This window comes from Pleurodeles waltl, chromosome 9 (genome assembly GCF_031143425.1).
Source record: "Pleurodeles waltl isolate 20211129_DDA chromosome 9, aPleWal1.hap1.20221129, whole genome shotgun sequence".
Lineage (NCBI taxonomy): Eukaryota > Metazoa > Chordata > Amphibia > Caudata > Salamandridae > Pleurodeles > Pleurodeles waltl.
The window spans coordinates 65,315,774-65,333,112 of NC_090448.1; the positions used below are offsets into that span (position 1 = coordinate 65,315,774).

Here is a 17,339-nt window from a genome sequence, read left to right on the forward strand (position 1 = left end):
TGGAGACAAAGAAAACAATTGGGAAGTTTATATATTGCACTGCATGTCCAGGAAATTATAGAGGGCGAGAAGAGAGAATAGTTTATGAAATCAATGAAGATTCCTATGATACAAAACCAGGGCTGCCATTTATTTTACATCACAGGATGTGTGACAGTCAAGTAAGAACAGAGCAGCAGACTAGTGATATCACCACTGCTACTTTTGGACATCAAGAATAAACACTATAAGTCACATGAGAGACTAATTTAGCTCAGAATATAGAGCCAACAGACAGCATGTTTTAGTGTAGTCTGACTCACATTAGAGTCAGCTTTTGTATAGGAATCAAGACAATAATGTCTTGTAAAAGGGTGGACTGATTTGCAACTGGCGCCTTGCATATGTCTGGTTGAGGAATGTTTCTTAGCCAAGAATTCTCCTGGTATCCAGAGTGTGAGGAACGCTGTGCTGTTGAAGACATTTTGCTACAGAAAACTGGAACGGTAATAGTCTGCATAACATGATATTGTGATACCACTTTCAGGAGGAAACAAGGTTCTTAAAACCACTCTATTTATATGGAACACACTAAAGGCTTCAACTGCAGAAATTACATGAATTTCACTAACCCTACATGCTGAAGTAATGGCTACTAGAAAGGCAGTCTTCCAAGATAGATGCTGCAATGAGGTCTTGCAAATTGCTTCAAAAGTTAGACCCAGTCATTTTGACTGGGTAAAACTGAGCTCCCAGAGGTGTAGGCTTTCTTCAGCCCTTCCAAAAAATATTTTGCAACATGAATTTTTTTTACTTAGAACTCTCACTGTAATCTATTATAGCTGCAAGGGTGACTGACAGAAACTGCATTTGTGATTGAGCTAAATGTGATAGATGCAGCAGAGTCATCTCCTGGCATGTGATAGGTTTGCACTGTTCCTCTCAAGCAAAACCTCTAGCTGAACAAATTGCAAGCCCTGGTAGAAGGGTGTTTAGCCTGCCATAGAATGCCCAAGGATGAAACGGGGCAGATTTGCAAGCTCATTTTTTCTGATCTCAGTGGCATGTTGCCAAATTCAATGATATCAGGTGTGGGTAGAATATCTGACTGTGGAATCTGGTGAATTATGCGGCTTGCAAGGCAACCATTTGTGACTTGACTGACATTTTTTTAACAGGTCGGGGTACCACCACAGACTTAGCCAGTCTCAAGTAATAACAAGCGTCATTTTCACTTGACAATTTCAGAGTTTCAGTATGACAGCTGGTGAAATTGGATTAAAAGCATGAGGTAATGCCCTTGTACATTTCATCAAAAGGGCACTGTCCAGTGAACCTAATTGCAGTATCCTGTGTGTGAAGTCTTGGAATCTTTTGTTTTGGGACCTTACAAAAATATCCATTCTTGAATAAGCCCCATTCTGAGAAACTCTGTTGAAGAACGTTGCGCTGTAGATTTTTTCTTTGTAAAATCAGCGCAGGAAATCAGTCTGTTGTTTTAAGATTTCTGGCAATTGAAATGGTATTATTGATAAGACACCACAACAGGATCTTCTGTGACTCCAATAATAGTGTTCTTAACCTCTTGTGTCTGTGTTTGTTCAGGAACTGCATGGTCTTTGTGCCGTCTGTTTCACTAAGAATCTTGCTCGTTGATAGAGATTGTGTAAAGGGCTTGAAGGCAGATGGCCTGTCTAGAATTTTAGGTAACTGATGTAGTGAAAACATTCTTTGACCTATGGCTTTGCAAAGACATAGCTGGAATGAGCCCCCTCATACCACATTCTGAAAGAGGTACCCCTGTCACAATTGTATGGGTTGGAAAAGTCCGATGAAAAAGGGACAAAGTGGGAGGAGATAGACTCTTTCACACCAGCAAGAAAGAGACTGTTTTAATATTGTCAATATGCACGCACTCTTCTTTTAAGAGTGACATACCAAACATTGCGAGAAAGGCCTCATGCATAGTCTTGCATTCGGGACAAATGAAATTCAGGAAGCCATGGATCCCAGTAGGAAACTCTAACTCTAACTCCAGGCTGTCATTCGAAAACCCTGCTTAATTTTTTTCTGGAGCCTCTATCGGCCAACCAACTAGGATGGTAAAGGCTTGAAGTTGAAGGTCAGCTGCTACAAATGCCACGCATATCAAAAATGTTTTAGGGGCAGATTTCAGACTAAACACAAGCACTGCATTTCGGTACGATGATGTTCCAACAACAAATCCAAGGAACTTCCTGTGCTTTGTTGCTAATGGTGTGGAAGTAGGCTTCTTGCTGACCCCCAGTGTACATCCAATGGAAAATGATGGAAAACTTGATGGTGAGCTAGCATATGAAATGTTTTCCTTTTGATTGACTTTTTCCCCACACGCAGAACAAATATTTGTCAGAATTCCCTCTTCAGTCCCTTTTTCTGAACTAGGAAATATCTTGAGTTATTACCTCCCTCCGTCTGAGGTAAAAACTGTTTTGATTGTATGTTGCTTCAGCAACATGGAGAGCTCTTTTTCAGACTTTCTACTAGCAGAAAAATGTCTTCGCTTAACCGGCAGTATTACAGAATGCAGTTTGGGAACTATCTTTAAGAAGTCTGGGTCTTTGTAGAGCAATCTGTTTTTATTTAGCAGACATGGAGTTACGTGGAGTTGCTCCTTTTGACCTTGGCAGGTGTGAACCTTCCCCTATGCCAATACCAGGAAGTCCGGCACCAATTGTAAGAGAGGCCTTGGAGATCCTATTGGTTCAGGTGCCTTGATTATCACAGACACCAAAGTTTGAGGTGCGTACATGGGAAAATTCAATTCCCTCACTAATACCTCATGAAAAGTGGTTCTATCATCCAGTGGTGAGACCCTTTGTAGTGAGCCTGTAGATGTGGTGGATAAAAAAATATTGAATTCCCATCATCGCACCACAACATAGAAGGTATTAGTGGTGGAGAGCTGTGTCGCTTACGCTTTCTAGGCATATGTGGAGGGCCTAAATCCATCAAAAGACATTTAGGGTTTTGAGGAGGAAGATATTTTCAATTTCCATACAGGTGACATTGACTGCTGTATAACTATCTTTGGAGGAGTAGGAAGATTAAGAGGTCACAGTTGAGCCAGCTGTGGATCTTCTGCAAGGATGACAATGAGGAGGCCCCAAAGGGTATGGACACAGCTCTGCAGTTAACGACAGGCTCAATCTTTTCGTAGGAGTATGAATCTTCAAAGAGAAAATACACCTTAAAAATCTGAATATTGATCTGGCAGACAGAGCAAGCATTCAAAATTTCTGTTTCTTGATCCACTGTCCATTTTGAGGCACAGGACCCGTCTAAATTCTTCTCTGGGTTTTTTCAAAACAAAATATATCCTGAATAGATGCAACTTCCTCTTTAAGATGGAGCAATTGAGTCTGCTGCACGCTTCTTGGGGGTAGTATCAAAACTTTCTTGTGAAACACATCATGGGTTTCTTGGTGTTGGCTTTTGGTGAATGGATGGCAGAGATGACTTGAACTGAACAGAATATCCACTTGGTGTAATTTGCCAATCCATTTGTCTGTGTGATCTTGTGTCATTCTTTGAGATGGTTTGATACACTTCCTCCAACTGCTGTGGTAGACAGAGAAGTGAGGCAGTCAATGTCTTGAAAGACTGATCATTCCCAGAAGAAGAAGAATGATTCTATCCTCTACCTCTTGCAGATCTTCTCTAATAGGGAGGCTCCAGTTGTTACCCTTGAGAACGTGGTGGAAAAGATCACAAGGGGGTTGAAAATACTGCTGTGAATAGTAATAGTCTTATACCATCATCTGAAGAACTTCTTCCTCTCTTCCAGGCCCACAGCATAGAGCGCCTCAGACTCATTCCTCCTTCTCAGCATGTCCTCATCTATATAAAGAGAAACAATGATGGAATCCGTGAAGGGCAGATTCATAATTGTCAGCTGAGCTTCAGGCTTAAGAGATGTTAAACAAAGCCAGGAAAAGGGTTTCAATTAAATTTTGCGGCAGAATTCTAAGACTGCTCCATCTGCAGTCGACAGAGGCACTAATGAGCTGGTTAGATGCCAGCAACATTTCCTGTACAACTTCAACGACCCATCTGTGTTCTTTCCGGATGTTGTCTGCAAAGGTGTTGCCTCTCACAGGGCTCTATCCTAATTCCAGAGAATAACTGCTGCCCTAACCAATTTAAAGGCTGTTGAAGCAGTACAACAAACCTTTGGTCCAGCAGCATGAATCCTATACTATCCCTGCTAAGTATAGTGGACATTTTAGATGGTAAAGCAGGCTTCATTGTAACCGGTGAGATAATTACAGAGTCACGTTTGAGGCTTTCGGTGCAAGTGCATAATATCTTAATCAGGAGGCCATTGAGCATATAGCATTCATAGAGAGCTAGAGATCTAGCAGGTGACGTGGATGTGTCAGAACAGAAGACTATGCTTGGGGTATACTGGCTAGATTAAGAATATATTAAAGAGTAATGGCACACGAAGTATTTTAAATTTAATATACCAATAACATGTGTCTTTATAAGTCAATACCTACCTAACATCATAGTTAACTAGTGTAACAAATAGTAATACTCTTGGTATAAATTCATTTGACTCTTATCCAACAATACTCCCTCTTTATATGTATTGTCCAAATTAATTGTTCATATTCAAAATCACATAATAAATCCAATCAATCCATTCTTATAACCATCAATTGCACCATTGTCAACACATGTTTCATCCGGGGGAGTACCCCTAGGATTTCCTCAGGACTTTCTTGTCAGTAAACTTTCATCACAGATTCCTAGAACAATATTATCATACATTACAAAAACAATTCCAACTAAAACAATATCTGTAGCTTATACAGTTAAGACGTGTGTCAACCAAGTTACCGGGTGAGAACCACAATAAGTTACCTCATTTTACTATTTTCAAATAATACCTTCTAACGTGAGCCTAAGTGAAAAAAAAAATTGTTTAGTTTTATCACCCTTCAAGTGTTAATCGTTTAATAGTGTATAGAAACCTATTATAATAGATTAAGTGCGGCCACCTTGTAAATTAGATTGCATTAAACCGTTATTGGAAAAAATGCATATATTTCTCCTTAATAACTACAAGTAATCTCTTCGTGCCATCTTATACCCCCATTAATTAGAGGTATGTCCCCTCATTTAATTTGGTTTTGACTTACTAGTTCCTTTATCACTACTTCTTTTAATGATTTCGTAATATCTCTTGTATTTTGAAGAATGAGATCTAGTTGAATATATAAAATATATTAACAAATGAATTGTTATTTCATCGATTTAAATTGTTTAATTAGCAGATTCCAGTGCTCATTTTAAACCCGAGGGGAGCTCACCGTTTTCTTGTTCCCTTGAGTAAATTTCCAATCTTCTCTCCACGTTTTCCTTATTAATAGTATCTACTATAAAATGAGATAGCCAATCAATTATTTTGCCCTGAAATAATCTCTCTAACCAGAGTTCTGTGCACCGTGGTGATATATTTACTGAGGCCAGACTTTCTGAAATAGGAGCGCCAATCACTCACTACTGCGCCCTTTGTTTAAGTGGCTAGATTAAGAAGTTGGAGAAGAACTTATCCTCTTACTCTTCCGATTATGGTCTAATCACGGTGGTTGAACACCCAGGATGGCTGAACGAAGAAATGTGCCTGACAGAACCGGCACCTTTCTAATGGGAGACATCAAGGTATGTTTTAAGACATCAACGGTTTTGGAAGAAGCTCCAGTGGGACCTGCAGTTGGTCCGCAGAAGAACCATCACAAGCGGTCTTGCAGTGATAATGAAGGAGAAGAATACAATAACCATTTAGAAGGACATGGTGAAGTGATTGATGATACTGAATGAGCTGAAGTAGAACACCTGAATATTGAGTGCCGTGAAATTGACTATTTCCTGTCTTCAAATGCCTCAGTGATGACCTTCTCAAAGTCAAGTGGAGGATTGTGAAATGCCTACACAATGGCTTTATGTGGGTCTTCTCGCTCTCAAAAGACAGGCACTTCATAAATAGGGAATCTGATGAAAATTCCTTTTCTAAGGTGGAAAAAAAGAAAGTGGAAATTAGACAGACCTTTTCAAATGGCAAATGCAGCAAAGTGAAACATATAAAGGTGAAAACCTTTATCAGAATGTGGTTCGGAAGCCCCTCAAGGATTCAGAGATCCACCCACCTTGAACCAGAAAACACTTGCGCTTGAGAAGCAATTTCTAATAAAAAAGCATGCTAGTGCAGAGGAGCTGGTGATTTTTCAAAGGAGCAGGTACGATCTAGATGCTTATCTCTGTTATGTATGTTTATTAGTTTATGTGTGGCATCTGAACTATCAAGTGAAATCATTACAATGATAAATAACATGCCACTGCATGCAGGACTTGGTGGTGTGCATTACAATGATAGCCATGCAATCATCGTCTGGGTTTTATTGCCAAATGAGACATATGAATATCCTTAATAAACATTGTATAACTATCAAACACAATTAAACAAGCTCATGGAACTATATGTGGTGTGTGATAGATCATATCTTACCTAGAGATGCAAAGATCATGTCCTACCTAGAGATACAAAGAGTAACCGATGGGAGCAAGACTGTGAATGTAATGTCGAGTGTAAATGGTCATGTGTCATGGGGTAGCGTGGTATTCATGGAGGGCGGAAGTCGTTCTTGGCTTCTTCATTCAGTAAAAAGGTCTACCAGCATTCTCCCTGAGTCGAATATTTACTTGTGCTCGCAACCACTGAGTAGTGTGGGTTTCTGTACGTGTCCATGTAAACACATTTGTTTGATGTGATGGGGAGCAAAATAAGCCTGATGGTGTGAATCGGAACCTTGGGTTTCGGGACACCCCCTTCACTAAGTGGAACACTCTTGTGCAATCCTTATCAGATAGTGGTAGCACCGCCTCCCATTTGGCATGTGCATTTGCCATGAGATTTGGTGTGGACAATAGCCACACCTGATAAAGACTAAAGATAGCATGTTGCGTGCCACAAGCTAAAAATAAAGCATGTATTGTTGGTGACATGGGAGGTTCCCTATCCACGGTTTCCCAAGAATTTCCCAGTGCATGTAAGGTGTAATAAGTAAGAGATTGTCCGGGTGGGATACTGTAAATTTCTGCTACATCTTGAAACGTCAGAAGGGCACCTTCTGAATATAGATCACCCGTGTGGGTAACTCCTGCAGCCCTTATCGTCCCATTCAATTTATAAGTACTGTATATGGATTTCCGGTGAGAACTAGACGCTTATCCTTAATGCCTCTAGCCCTGCAAGTACTGTTGTTGTGCTTCTTTTGGCAAATCATCAATGAAAACGGTCATAGTCTCCATTATAGCTTGTTGTAGCACTTGTATTGTGAGTTGCAGATGTTACACAAACTTTCCTGCCTGCCTTTCATGTTTAATAGTTTGTTATATATCTGTAGGGGTGCAGTGGTCTCAGGCACAGAGGCATGTCTTCGGCTGACAGATGTTACAATTATACAGACTGGTATGGGATCAGAACTCAAGAATTCAGAAGTCACTTAAGGAACTCTGTATTTTTAGCAAGGTGCAGTATTGCTGCCATCAGTGTAACCAGAATTAGGAATTTTTCCTCCACAATGTCCAATAAACTTGGGACCAAAGGGAGTAGTGGTTGTGGAGCTTCCATTGGTTGTAAGATTATTTCAGATGAGTAAGTCAGGGATTTTCAATGGTCTGTTGAATTTTGTAGCTAAGATCTCATGGAATGTTGTAATGTTGACTATAGGTGCGACACGAGAGGGAGAGGCCACAAGTTTTGAAGGCGTATAGGAAGAAATTGTACCATCTGTATGCCCGTAAGAGCTCTGGACATTTCAAATATTCTGTATCTGTTGGTTCTTTCAGGGGCTTGGGTTACAAGCCCAGCAGAGGAAGGAGGTCTTACATGAGAAGATGAAGTTTCACTTCGTCCCACTGGAGATATGGATGTTGTTTTAGGTACCATCCTAGATGGTGAGAGTTCCAAAAGGTATAAGGGCTCTTGTAATGAATCCTCGGGACGTATAATGGGCTTAAAACCAATAGTGGTAGTGGATGGGATCCAGGGTCACAGGCGTCAAAGATGCCTGAGGAGGTTTTGCAACAAAATCTGGTGCAAGTCGCTTTTCCCTGAGAGTTGGTAAGAGTGAGAAGCGAAAATCTTGGGGGTGACATTCTGTGAATAGGCAGTCAATGAGGCAAGGTTAGCCCTGGAGGGCGTAGTGGTCCCAGCAGGACAGGAAACCGAGTCAGTGTCACTGCCATATGTATCAACATAAATGGAGAAGATGACGTCTCCATTCTGGATCTTACTGACACTTGTGGTGAACGGTGCGACTTTGGTTGACAATCTCTCTTCAACAGCAAAGAAGGCTTTCTCAGTGTCGATTGGTGAGGTTGTTTTGACAAGGGTCTTGTAGGCACCAAAGGGTATCTCTTGAACTTTGGCAGAGATACTGATGCTGTTCAGCACATTCTTTGATGATAATGGTAACATTTTTTGGAGGCATTCCTCTTTACTTAGAGGCATGGTTTATATATTGTTGATGTGAAGATGACATTGAGCCAGTCTTAGATGGTGAGAAGGATGAGCGCCAATGTGCTGGACGTTGTTAAGTTTTAAGTCCATCTTGAGTATCACTGACTGTGGTGATGACAGTCAGTGATTCTGAAGCTGTGTATACCAGTGGCAGATTATTCTTACTTTGTATTGAAAATGCTGATTCAATTAGTGTTATCATGCCGTGTTTACAAGGTCTTCTATTCGAACGGTGCAATTGCTGTAAACTATGTATGGAAAATAAAATATGGAGATGGCAGGCATTTCTTGAGCCACTTTGGAATTCAGGTAACCATTATCATTATTATTGAGGCCCAAAATCATTACTTGTATTAATAAGCTGCTTTTTCCGAGCTCTGCTGCTTAATAGAGGAATAAAGCATGGCAAAGCAAGCTACAATAGATTCACAAAAGAAAAACTGCCTGGTGGAGCACCGAAAGGAAAATGTTACTTACCCAGTAAGCATCTGTGTGTGGCGTGTAGTGTTGTAGATTCCCATGCTCTGCATACTCTTGCCATCTAGTGTTAGGTTTGGAGTGTTACAAGTTGTTTTTCTTCGAAGAAGCATTTTCGAGTAATGGGATTGAGTGACTCCTCCTTTTCAGTGAAATTGCGCATGGGCATTGAGTCCTTTGTTAGCCTGTTTTCCCACAGGCGGGTGAGAATATATGTACAACTATATACAAGTAAAAGTAACTGAAAAGGCCACAGACTTCCCAGGGAGGAGGGAACATGTGAATCTACAGCACTACACATCACGAACAGATGCTTACTGGGTAAGTAACATGTTCCGCTCGATGGCATGTGTGGCTGAAGATACACATGCTCTGCACAGACTGTAAAACAGTTGCTCCATGACAGCAGTGGCTAGCTTGTGGGAGTTGCAATTGACTGGAAAAGTGTTCTTAGTACTGCTTAGCCTCCATTGGCTTGCTGGCATGCAAGTACATCTACACAATAGTGCTTTGTTAATGTATGTGGTGTTGACCATGTAGCTGCCTTACAAATGTCTGTTTTGGGTAAAATTCCAAGGAAAGCCATAGTGGCTCCTTTTTTCTTGGTAGAAAATGCTATGGGAGTGACAGGATGTTGTCTTTTTTTGCTTTAGCATAACAAGTCTGAATACATTTTACTATCCACCTAGCTATGCTGCTTTTGGATATTGGATTGCCTTTATGAGATAGTGAAAAAGCTACAAATAGTGGTTTAGTCTGTCTAAACTCTTTAGTTATATCAATGTAGAACATTAATGCATGTTTAATGTCTAGAGGGTGAAGGGCTCTACACCAATGGTGTGAAGACTGGTAACTCAATGGATTGATTAATGTGAAATTGAGAGATTACTTTAGGGAAGAACTTCTGATTAGTGCAAAGAACCACTTTGTCCCTATGAATCTGGAAGTATAGTTCTTCCAATGTTAGGGTCTGGAGCTCACTAACACTTTTGAGAGATGTGATGGCAACTAAAAAGGCCACTTTCCATGAGAGGTACTGAAGAGGACATAAGTGAAGTGCCTCAAAAGGCAGTCCCATGAGCCTGGTAAGGACAATATTATGGGTCCATGATGGTGCAGGAGGCACTCTTGGTGGAATGGCCTTCCACAAATGCTTTGATCACTGGAATTCTGAACAGGGATGTAGGTTGTCTGTTTTGTAAATATGTAAGAAAATGGAGGTGTAAGCTAAATGTGCTTTTTGTAGATGACGCAAGTAGCAGACAATATTTTTGACAGTAGCTATAATGGGATTAATGTGTTTGGGTTGACAGTAGCAAACAAAGTGTTTCCACTTTGCAGCATAACATGCTCTTGTAGTGGGTTTTCAAGCTTCTCTGAGAATGTCCTTACATTCTGCAGGCAAATCTAAGTAACCAAAATCTATGACATCAGGAGCCATATCGCAAGGTTGAGCGATTTGAGTTCTGGGTGCCTGACCTTGGTTTTGAGTGAGAAGGTCCGGCCTGTTGGGAAGCTTCTTGTGGGGGACTACTAAGAGGTCCGGTAGTGTGGTGAACCAGGGCTGCCATGCCCATGTGGGAGCTACAAGGATCATGTTGACAGATGTCTGCCTGATCCGTGGGAGAGGCGGAAAAGCTTAGGCAAATATCCCCCACCAGTTCAACCATACAGCATTGTCCTTGGATAGAGGATATGGGCACCTGTAGGCGAAGTCTTGGCATTTTGTGTTTTCTGCTGAGGCGAAAAGATATATTTGAGGTGTTCCCCACTTCTGGAAGTATTTTTGAAGGACAAGGGGGTGGAGTTCCCATTTGTGAACTTGTTGCTGCATCCTGCTGAGCAGGTCTGCAAAGTTGTTGTCTGTCCCTGGGAGATACTCTGCTACCACGTGAATGTGAGGTGGAGATCCCATTTCCATATTGTCTGCCAGTTGTGACAACTGGAGTGACCATGTCCAGTCTTGTTTCTGAAGGTAGTAAACTGCAGTCATGTTGTCTGTGCAGATTAAGACAACTTTGTGAGAGAGGTTATGAAGAAATCCTTTCAGGGCTAGAAATACGGCCTGAAGCACGGGAAGTTGATATGTAGGGATTGATGACTGGGATTCCCACTGGCCCTGTACAGAGAGTTCTCGAAGGCGAGCGCCCCAGCCTGTGTGTGACGTGTCTGTTGTCAGAATGATCTAAGGTACGGGGTCTAGAAAAAGCGTCCTTTCAACAGGTTGTTGGTGTTCTACCATTGCGGAGAGCCGGTGAGTATGGCAGTCTAATAACAGTAGATGTTCCCAATGACCCTGTGATTGATAGGGGGTTGTGGGGGAAGACTCTCATGTGGCCTGACCATTAGCATGTTTGCGTGTAGTGGTAGCCACAATAGAATCTGGCAGGTCCTGTGATTGTATGTAAGGTGGATCAGAGGGAGCAGCTTTGTATTTTTTGTCTATTCAAGAGGTGATAACCCTGGAGCATACTGGCTTCTTAAAAATGTTGTCTGCATGACAAAGCGTGCCAGGGAGCATGGGGAGGAACTGGATATCACTATATGTGGACTTTAGGGTGTCAAAAAGAAAGTCTTGCTCAGTGGGGTCCCTGTGCAGCTCAACATTGTGGAAAGTGGCTGCTTCAGCTATTACCTGCTCATAGGATGTGGCATCCTCTGGCAGTGAGGGTTGTGCGGTGTATAAATCTGGATGTGTGGAAATCATGAGATCAGGGTCACATGTGTCCCTTGAATCTGGGTTCTGCGCAGTCCCAACGTATTCTTCCTTTGTGAATAAAGGGGAACCCTGTGGTGTTGGATCTCCTAAAGGAGGTTGGGGAGGGGGTGAAGGAGAAGCAGGGGGTCAAGAAGATGTTTGAGGAGGAGGAGGAGGGGGAAGAGGAAAAGGCTTGTGAATAGTGGTGGTAGCCTTGTCCTTAGTTTTCTTTAGAGGTGGTGAAGTATCCAAAGCCCCCTGAAAGGGCAGTTTCCTCTTGAAGGGGAAGGGAAAATTAGGGAAGGGGGCGGGGGTAGGGGAGTGTGGAGTTGGCTAGCAGACAGACAGCTAGGGGGTGGAGGGGAATAATGTATTCTGTACCCTCCTGGTTGTGGAGGTGGCACTGATGAGCATCCATGGTCTCCCTAATGGGTTCAACGGGGGACAGTGTAGCCGAAGACTGATTAAAGTCTTTGGGCTCTGTGGGTCGGGTGGAAATAGCAACAATATCTCGGACTGAAGATGTCAAGGTCGATGCCGAAGACTATTCTGGAAGATAAACATAAGCAATTTTGGTGCCGAGACGGAGGTCAGGGCATCCAAGCCTGTTTTACAGAACCGGTCATGGCCTGATGGTGACCTTGGTAAGGGGCTTTTTGGCAGGCTCAGAGAGGGCAGGATGGGCCACAGTACTCAAGGGTTGCACCAGTGTCACAGAATGGCTTTCGATCTCAGACTTGACGTCGGAGTCCTGGATGGAGAAGGCCTCATCCTGTTTCGGCTCCTTTTGGGCGTCTTCCTCCCCGCAGATGTCCAGAGTGTCTTTCTGAGTCTTCTGCACCATATCCAGTCAACGAGTTCTTTGGTCCCGAAGGGTCTTTTTCAATCTGAAAGATCTTCAGGCATCGCAGGCGGTTTCTTGATAGTCGTGGAGTGGCACAGGTTACACACCAAATGTTGGTTGGAGTAGAGGAATTATGAATGGCACAGACGGCAGAAACTAAACAGCGTCTGTTTCATCAGCTCAGCTTAATGGTCGGTGCCATGTGAGAAGGTATGCTTAAACAGGCGAGGGAGCCTCTGAGGGAAAGTGGTTGGTTCCCAGGCCCACAGAGTGAGACGAGCGTGAGAAAGTGAGAAAGACACGATTGAGAACAATACCGTTGATGGAGCAAAAGACAGAAAGAAAGGTTTTGAAACCGGAGCGAGGGAAAAACTGACTGAAGAGACACGTCCAAACCTAACGGGAGAGAGAAAACAATCTAACAAAGGACACGGTGCCCATGCGCAGTATCACAGAGAAGGAGGAGTAACTCAAACCTGTGACTCCAAAATGCTTCTTTGAAGAAAAACAACTTTCAACACTCCGAACCCAATAGACGGCAGGAGTAGGCAGAGCCTGTATATCTACAGCCACACATGCCATCAAACGGTTATGTTTGTCATTCATTCATACTGTAGCTTAGGTGTGTCAGAGAACAGCAAATATTAGGAAAATAGCTCACCCTTTAAAAAGGAATTTGTTGCTTATTTCTGATGCCCCCCGCGGACATGAACTTATTTTAGCAGAGAAGCATAAAAATCTATATCACAGAATCACAATAAGTTGGAAGACATGTTTGATTTGAACTCAAATGCCAGACACCTTTTGGTAGTTTGTTTTTTCATCTTTGTCGTTTTGGGATGACAAACTTTATTGCGAACGCACGTGGGAGATGGTTTTCCTAAATAAGGGTCTTGTTAATCTACAAAGTGCATGAAAAACGTGATGGATTAAGGCTGCTCACTTTATCGACTGTGCCATCTTGATGTATTCCGGTGCCTTCAAGTCTACCTTTTCCATACACAGTCGAAGTTTCTAAAAAATAATTAAAGAAAATCTTCACTAAATTGAACATTTTAAATATTACACACACACACACACACGTGCAAACTGTGTAATATATCGCTACTCATCACTGCTACACTCCAGCATAGGACATTATCTTCCGAGTTAAAGCTCAACCAAGACAGAACTTGGTTCTACACTTGTTGAACACAAATCTGACTGTTTTATCCCTAACTAGCCATGCACACCATTTCTCCAAGTCAGATTACGAAGTGAGAACGCATTGATGCCATGTCAAAAACACAAGATCAATTAATCAAACTACTATGACTTGTAACTACTTCTGAAAATATTCACACTGACCACAGCTACTATATTCTCCATATAATCAACTATAGATTGGTATACTAAATTAACTAGAAAGGTAAAATATTAGGGAAATTCAAAGCATTGTTATTATTTCTTGACATCTTTTATTCAGATCCAATATAACAGCACATTTTGGAATGAATGCACACAGTAATATTTAGGTAAACCTTAATTACGATATGTATATCTTTTTGTGTTTCAGGGCAGTTAGTTTAGTAAGCTTCCCGGCATTTTTTTAAGTATGTGTAATTATGCCAAATGGATAAATAAACAAAGCAAGATGTGATATGAACTAACAAATGAGGCACTTCCTTCGATCTTACAGAATGTGGCAAAGACTGTGGAAGAGGGTGTTTTTTTTTTGTTTTTTTAAAATCATCGTTGTACCTGGTAACATTTGACAATTTCAGGTGTGTACTCTCGCTCATCAATTTGCTCCTCCCGCTTTAGCAGCGTGCCTTGGCAATGTCGGCAGCACCGGATTCGGTCATCATCCTTTTCATCTAAAATGGAGCTCACACTGCTTAAGCTGTTGATGCTGCCTCTACGAGATGTGCGACCGCTGTTTGGAGAGAGGTTCGGACTGCTGTGGGAAGAAAGGACCTGTTTGCTGGCACTGGTGAGCTTACCTGCAAGAAATGGCGAAGAAAGAAATGTTGTAAGGTGCAAGTAAAACAGGATTAGGGGGCTACAAGCTGACTGATGTACATCTAGAAGAAGTTGTCTCATGAAAAGCGTGCACCAATCACACACCAATCAGTACAATTCATGACAATTATTTTCAGTAAATAATCACAGTTTCAAAAATATGTCAAATGTTTGCTGTAAGTACTGCAAACACAATTATGAAAATGAAGGGAGCACACATTCTAGAATATTACACAAATAATCTGTACATCCAGGTAGCTATGAGTTAAACTGTCAGAGAGTACCAAATGTATTATGCCACTCCAAAGAAGACCCAGCCTGAAACACTGGGCCACTGATTCTTCAGTGGGTCTATTTAGTTATATTTCGATATGTTTTATAAAACCAACTGGTAAAAAAACGGAATCATCTCAGGATGCAAGTCAAGTATGTGCTATGGTAAAAGAACCGGCTGCATTATAGGCTACTTTGTGTGCTACTAAACTTATCTTGAGAAAAAGGTTCAAGGATCTGCTTGTGAAGTACCACAAGAACCTGGTGAACAAATTAAGGATTTAGATGTGATATTTCATAGAAGATGGCAAGTTAGATATTACTAAATGTGGATGAAATGTCACCCTATGATTTACAGCCAGTAGTATGGAAAAATGAGACGTGATTTTGACAATCTTATTCCTACACAAATTAACAGTTCGGTGAGTCATAAAGACTCACATGAAATGAAGCTGGTTCAAAAGGGCTTGTACTGGCAACGATTCACTCAGTCACCTTTGACGTACCAGGGTGACTAAACCCATGCATTCGACGGGGTTTGTTTGTTGAATACTAGAACAAGTTTCCCTGTTGTGGGCGACCCTAAGAAACCTCTGTCCCATCTCTAAAAAATACAGATCTTGTAGCCAATGCGGTGGTGGGACTTAAAGGTAATTTCATTTCACTGACTTCCAGTGTCTGATAGAGTGACATTCTGTTCTTTCATCCTTATTTTCAGGATCATCTATCTAGAAGAGGTGACTCACTGGTAGACTTGTATTAAAATTTACCAGATTTGCTGATCTCTAATGGATCGGGCTGGCAAAAAGCATCTAGTTTTAAGGCAGGCTCTTGGAGGAGTACTTGCTTCTCATTCAAGGGGGGACTACACATCTATTGGAGTTGAGAAACAATTAAGACCTACCAAGATTCAAGAGTAGTTTCAAGAACTTTAATTATTAATATTACCCTCTACACTGATCGCTCACGCGCCCAGACTTGGTGTGCCTAATGAAGAATCTCTGTGACTCTCCCTAAGAGAAATATGCATTATCTGGGACAAACCTACATCCTAGCGATTTCGTCATAAGAAGGGCCCTCAATGCACAATCCGGCCCACATCTCTGGCACTGAACTTTTATTCCTCATAACATTTTGGCCACCTGCCATTCCTCTCCCACCCAGTGCCATCCAGCAACATCAAGGCCCCCCACCCCTCATCTGAGGCCTGCTCGTGCCCCCCACTGGATGCTATTACTTCAGGGAGAATCGGGCCCAGTGGGAGGGGGCTACTAGACCTTTCTCTGGTGCCGTCCCACTCAACAAGGCCCTCTGAAAGCACTGCAGTGCCTCACAGCTCAGCATACTGGCCCTGCACAGCCAGTGCTTGCCAACACTGCTGCCTTGCCACCTGACTTACTTCTCGGCCAGCCATGGTGAAACAGGATACATGCCAATCCAAAATAACTTTTGAGGGCAAAAATGTGGTCTTTGCCAGTGCCACGGTTTGTTCAGGTGTCCCTAGACATCCTAATCAATCCCAATCACAGCAGCACAACGCCACACACTTATGCACGACTACTACCTGAATGACATCTGGCGAATCACGCAACCTGCATGGAGGGCACCTGTGTTACTACTTCACACACTAAGTGGTCACGTATTAATTACTGGCTACTCTCCCATGATGCCCTTACTTGGCCCACTTGGTGACACACTTACCTCGCACCCTCTCTGACCATGCCCCTGTTTTGCTGGACCTTTCCTTACTGCAGTTGATTCTGCAAGCCTTTTCTTGGCGACTGCCCCCAAGGGTGCTCCAGGATGCAGTGTTCCTGGATGAGATCCACACTGCAATCAAACTATTTTAGTCATAATGCTGATTTGGTGTCTTCCCCATGGAGCCTTTGGGAGGCCTTTAAGGAAGTCATGTTTGTATTGCCAAACAACCCGGCATCTTCAGAGCAATACGTGGGCAACTTACAATGCTGGAGCGAGAAAGTAGAGCCCTAGGGCTTGAATAAGACACCAATAAACAAGCCACTACCACGGAAGCCATCTGTGCGAAACTTTCAGACTACGAGGAAGAAGTGCTGAGTGAAACCAAATATCTAACCCGGGAGGCGACCGCGACCCGCTATGGAAAGGGATGGACTCAGCCCATGTCGTGATGCTGCTGGATGAGTGGCAGAAGCAACAGTCTGCGCCCGACAGGCTACTTCAAACGCCGGTGCCTGGTGAAGAGGAACTAACCCCATACCTGGACTCAAAACAGCTACTCTGGCTAGACCGGGCGCATCATTCATAGTTGGACGCCCCTTTCTCAGAGAAGGTCATTTAACTATGTCTAACGACAAGGCGCCAGGACTATATGGTCTTACCATCTCTTTCTTTCAGACTTGCTTGCTCTACACTTGCTGTCGATGTATGAGGACTCCTTGGCATCTGGGCACTGCAACTGTCTGTGTGAGGTGGTTACAGTTACAATTCTGAAACCTGGTAAACTGGCAGATGAAAAT

General features: G+C 42.5%; 1 protein-coding gene across 2 annotated transcripts in view; it reads right to left on the reverse strand.

Annotated features, from left to right (window-relative positions):
• RBSN (rabenosyn, RAB effector) overlaps nucleotides 1-17,339 on the reverse strand; it is a 307,004-nt gene that overhangs the window by 118,599 nt on the left and 171,066 nt on the right. For both annotated transcript variants that reach the window (XM_069206303.1, XM_069206304.1), the window contains 2 exons: nucleotides 14,308-14,549; nucleotides 13,511-13,581 (listed from right to left, as the gene is read on the reverse strand). In XM_069206303.1, the coding sequence (XP_069062404.1) occupies nucleotides 13,511-13,581; nucleotides 14,308-14,549 (313 nt within the window). The remainder of the gene's footprint in view (nucleotides 1-13,510; nucleotides 13,582-14,307; nucleotides 14,550-17,339) is intronic.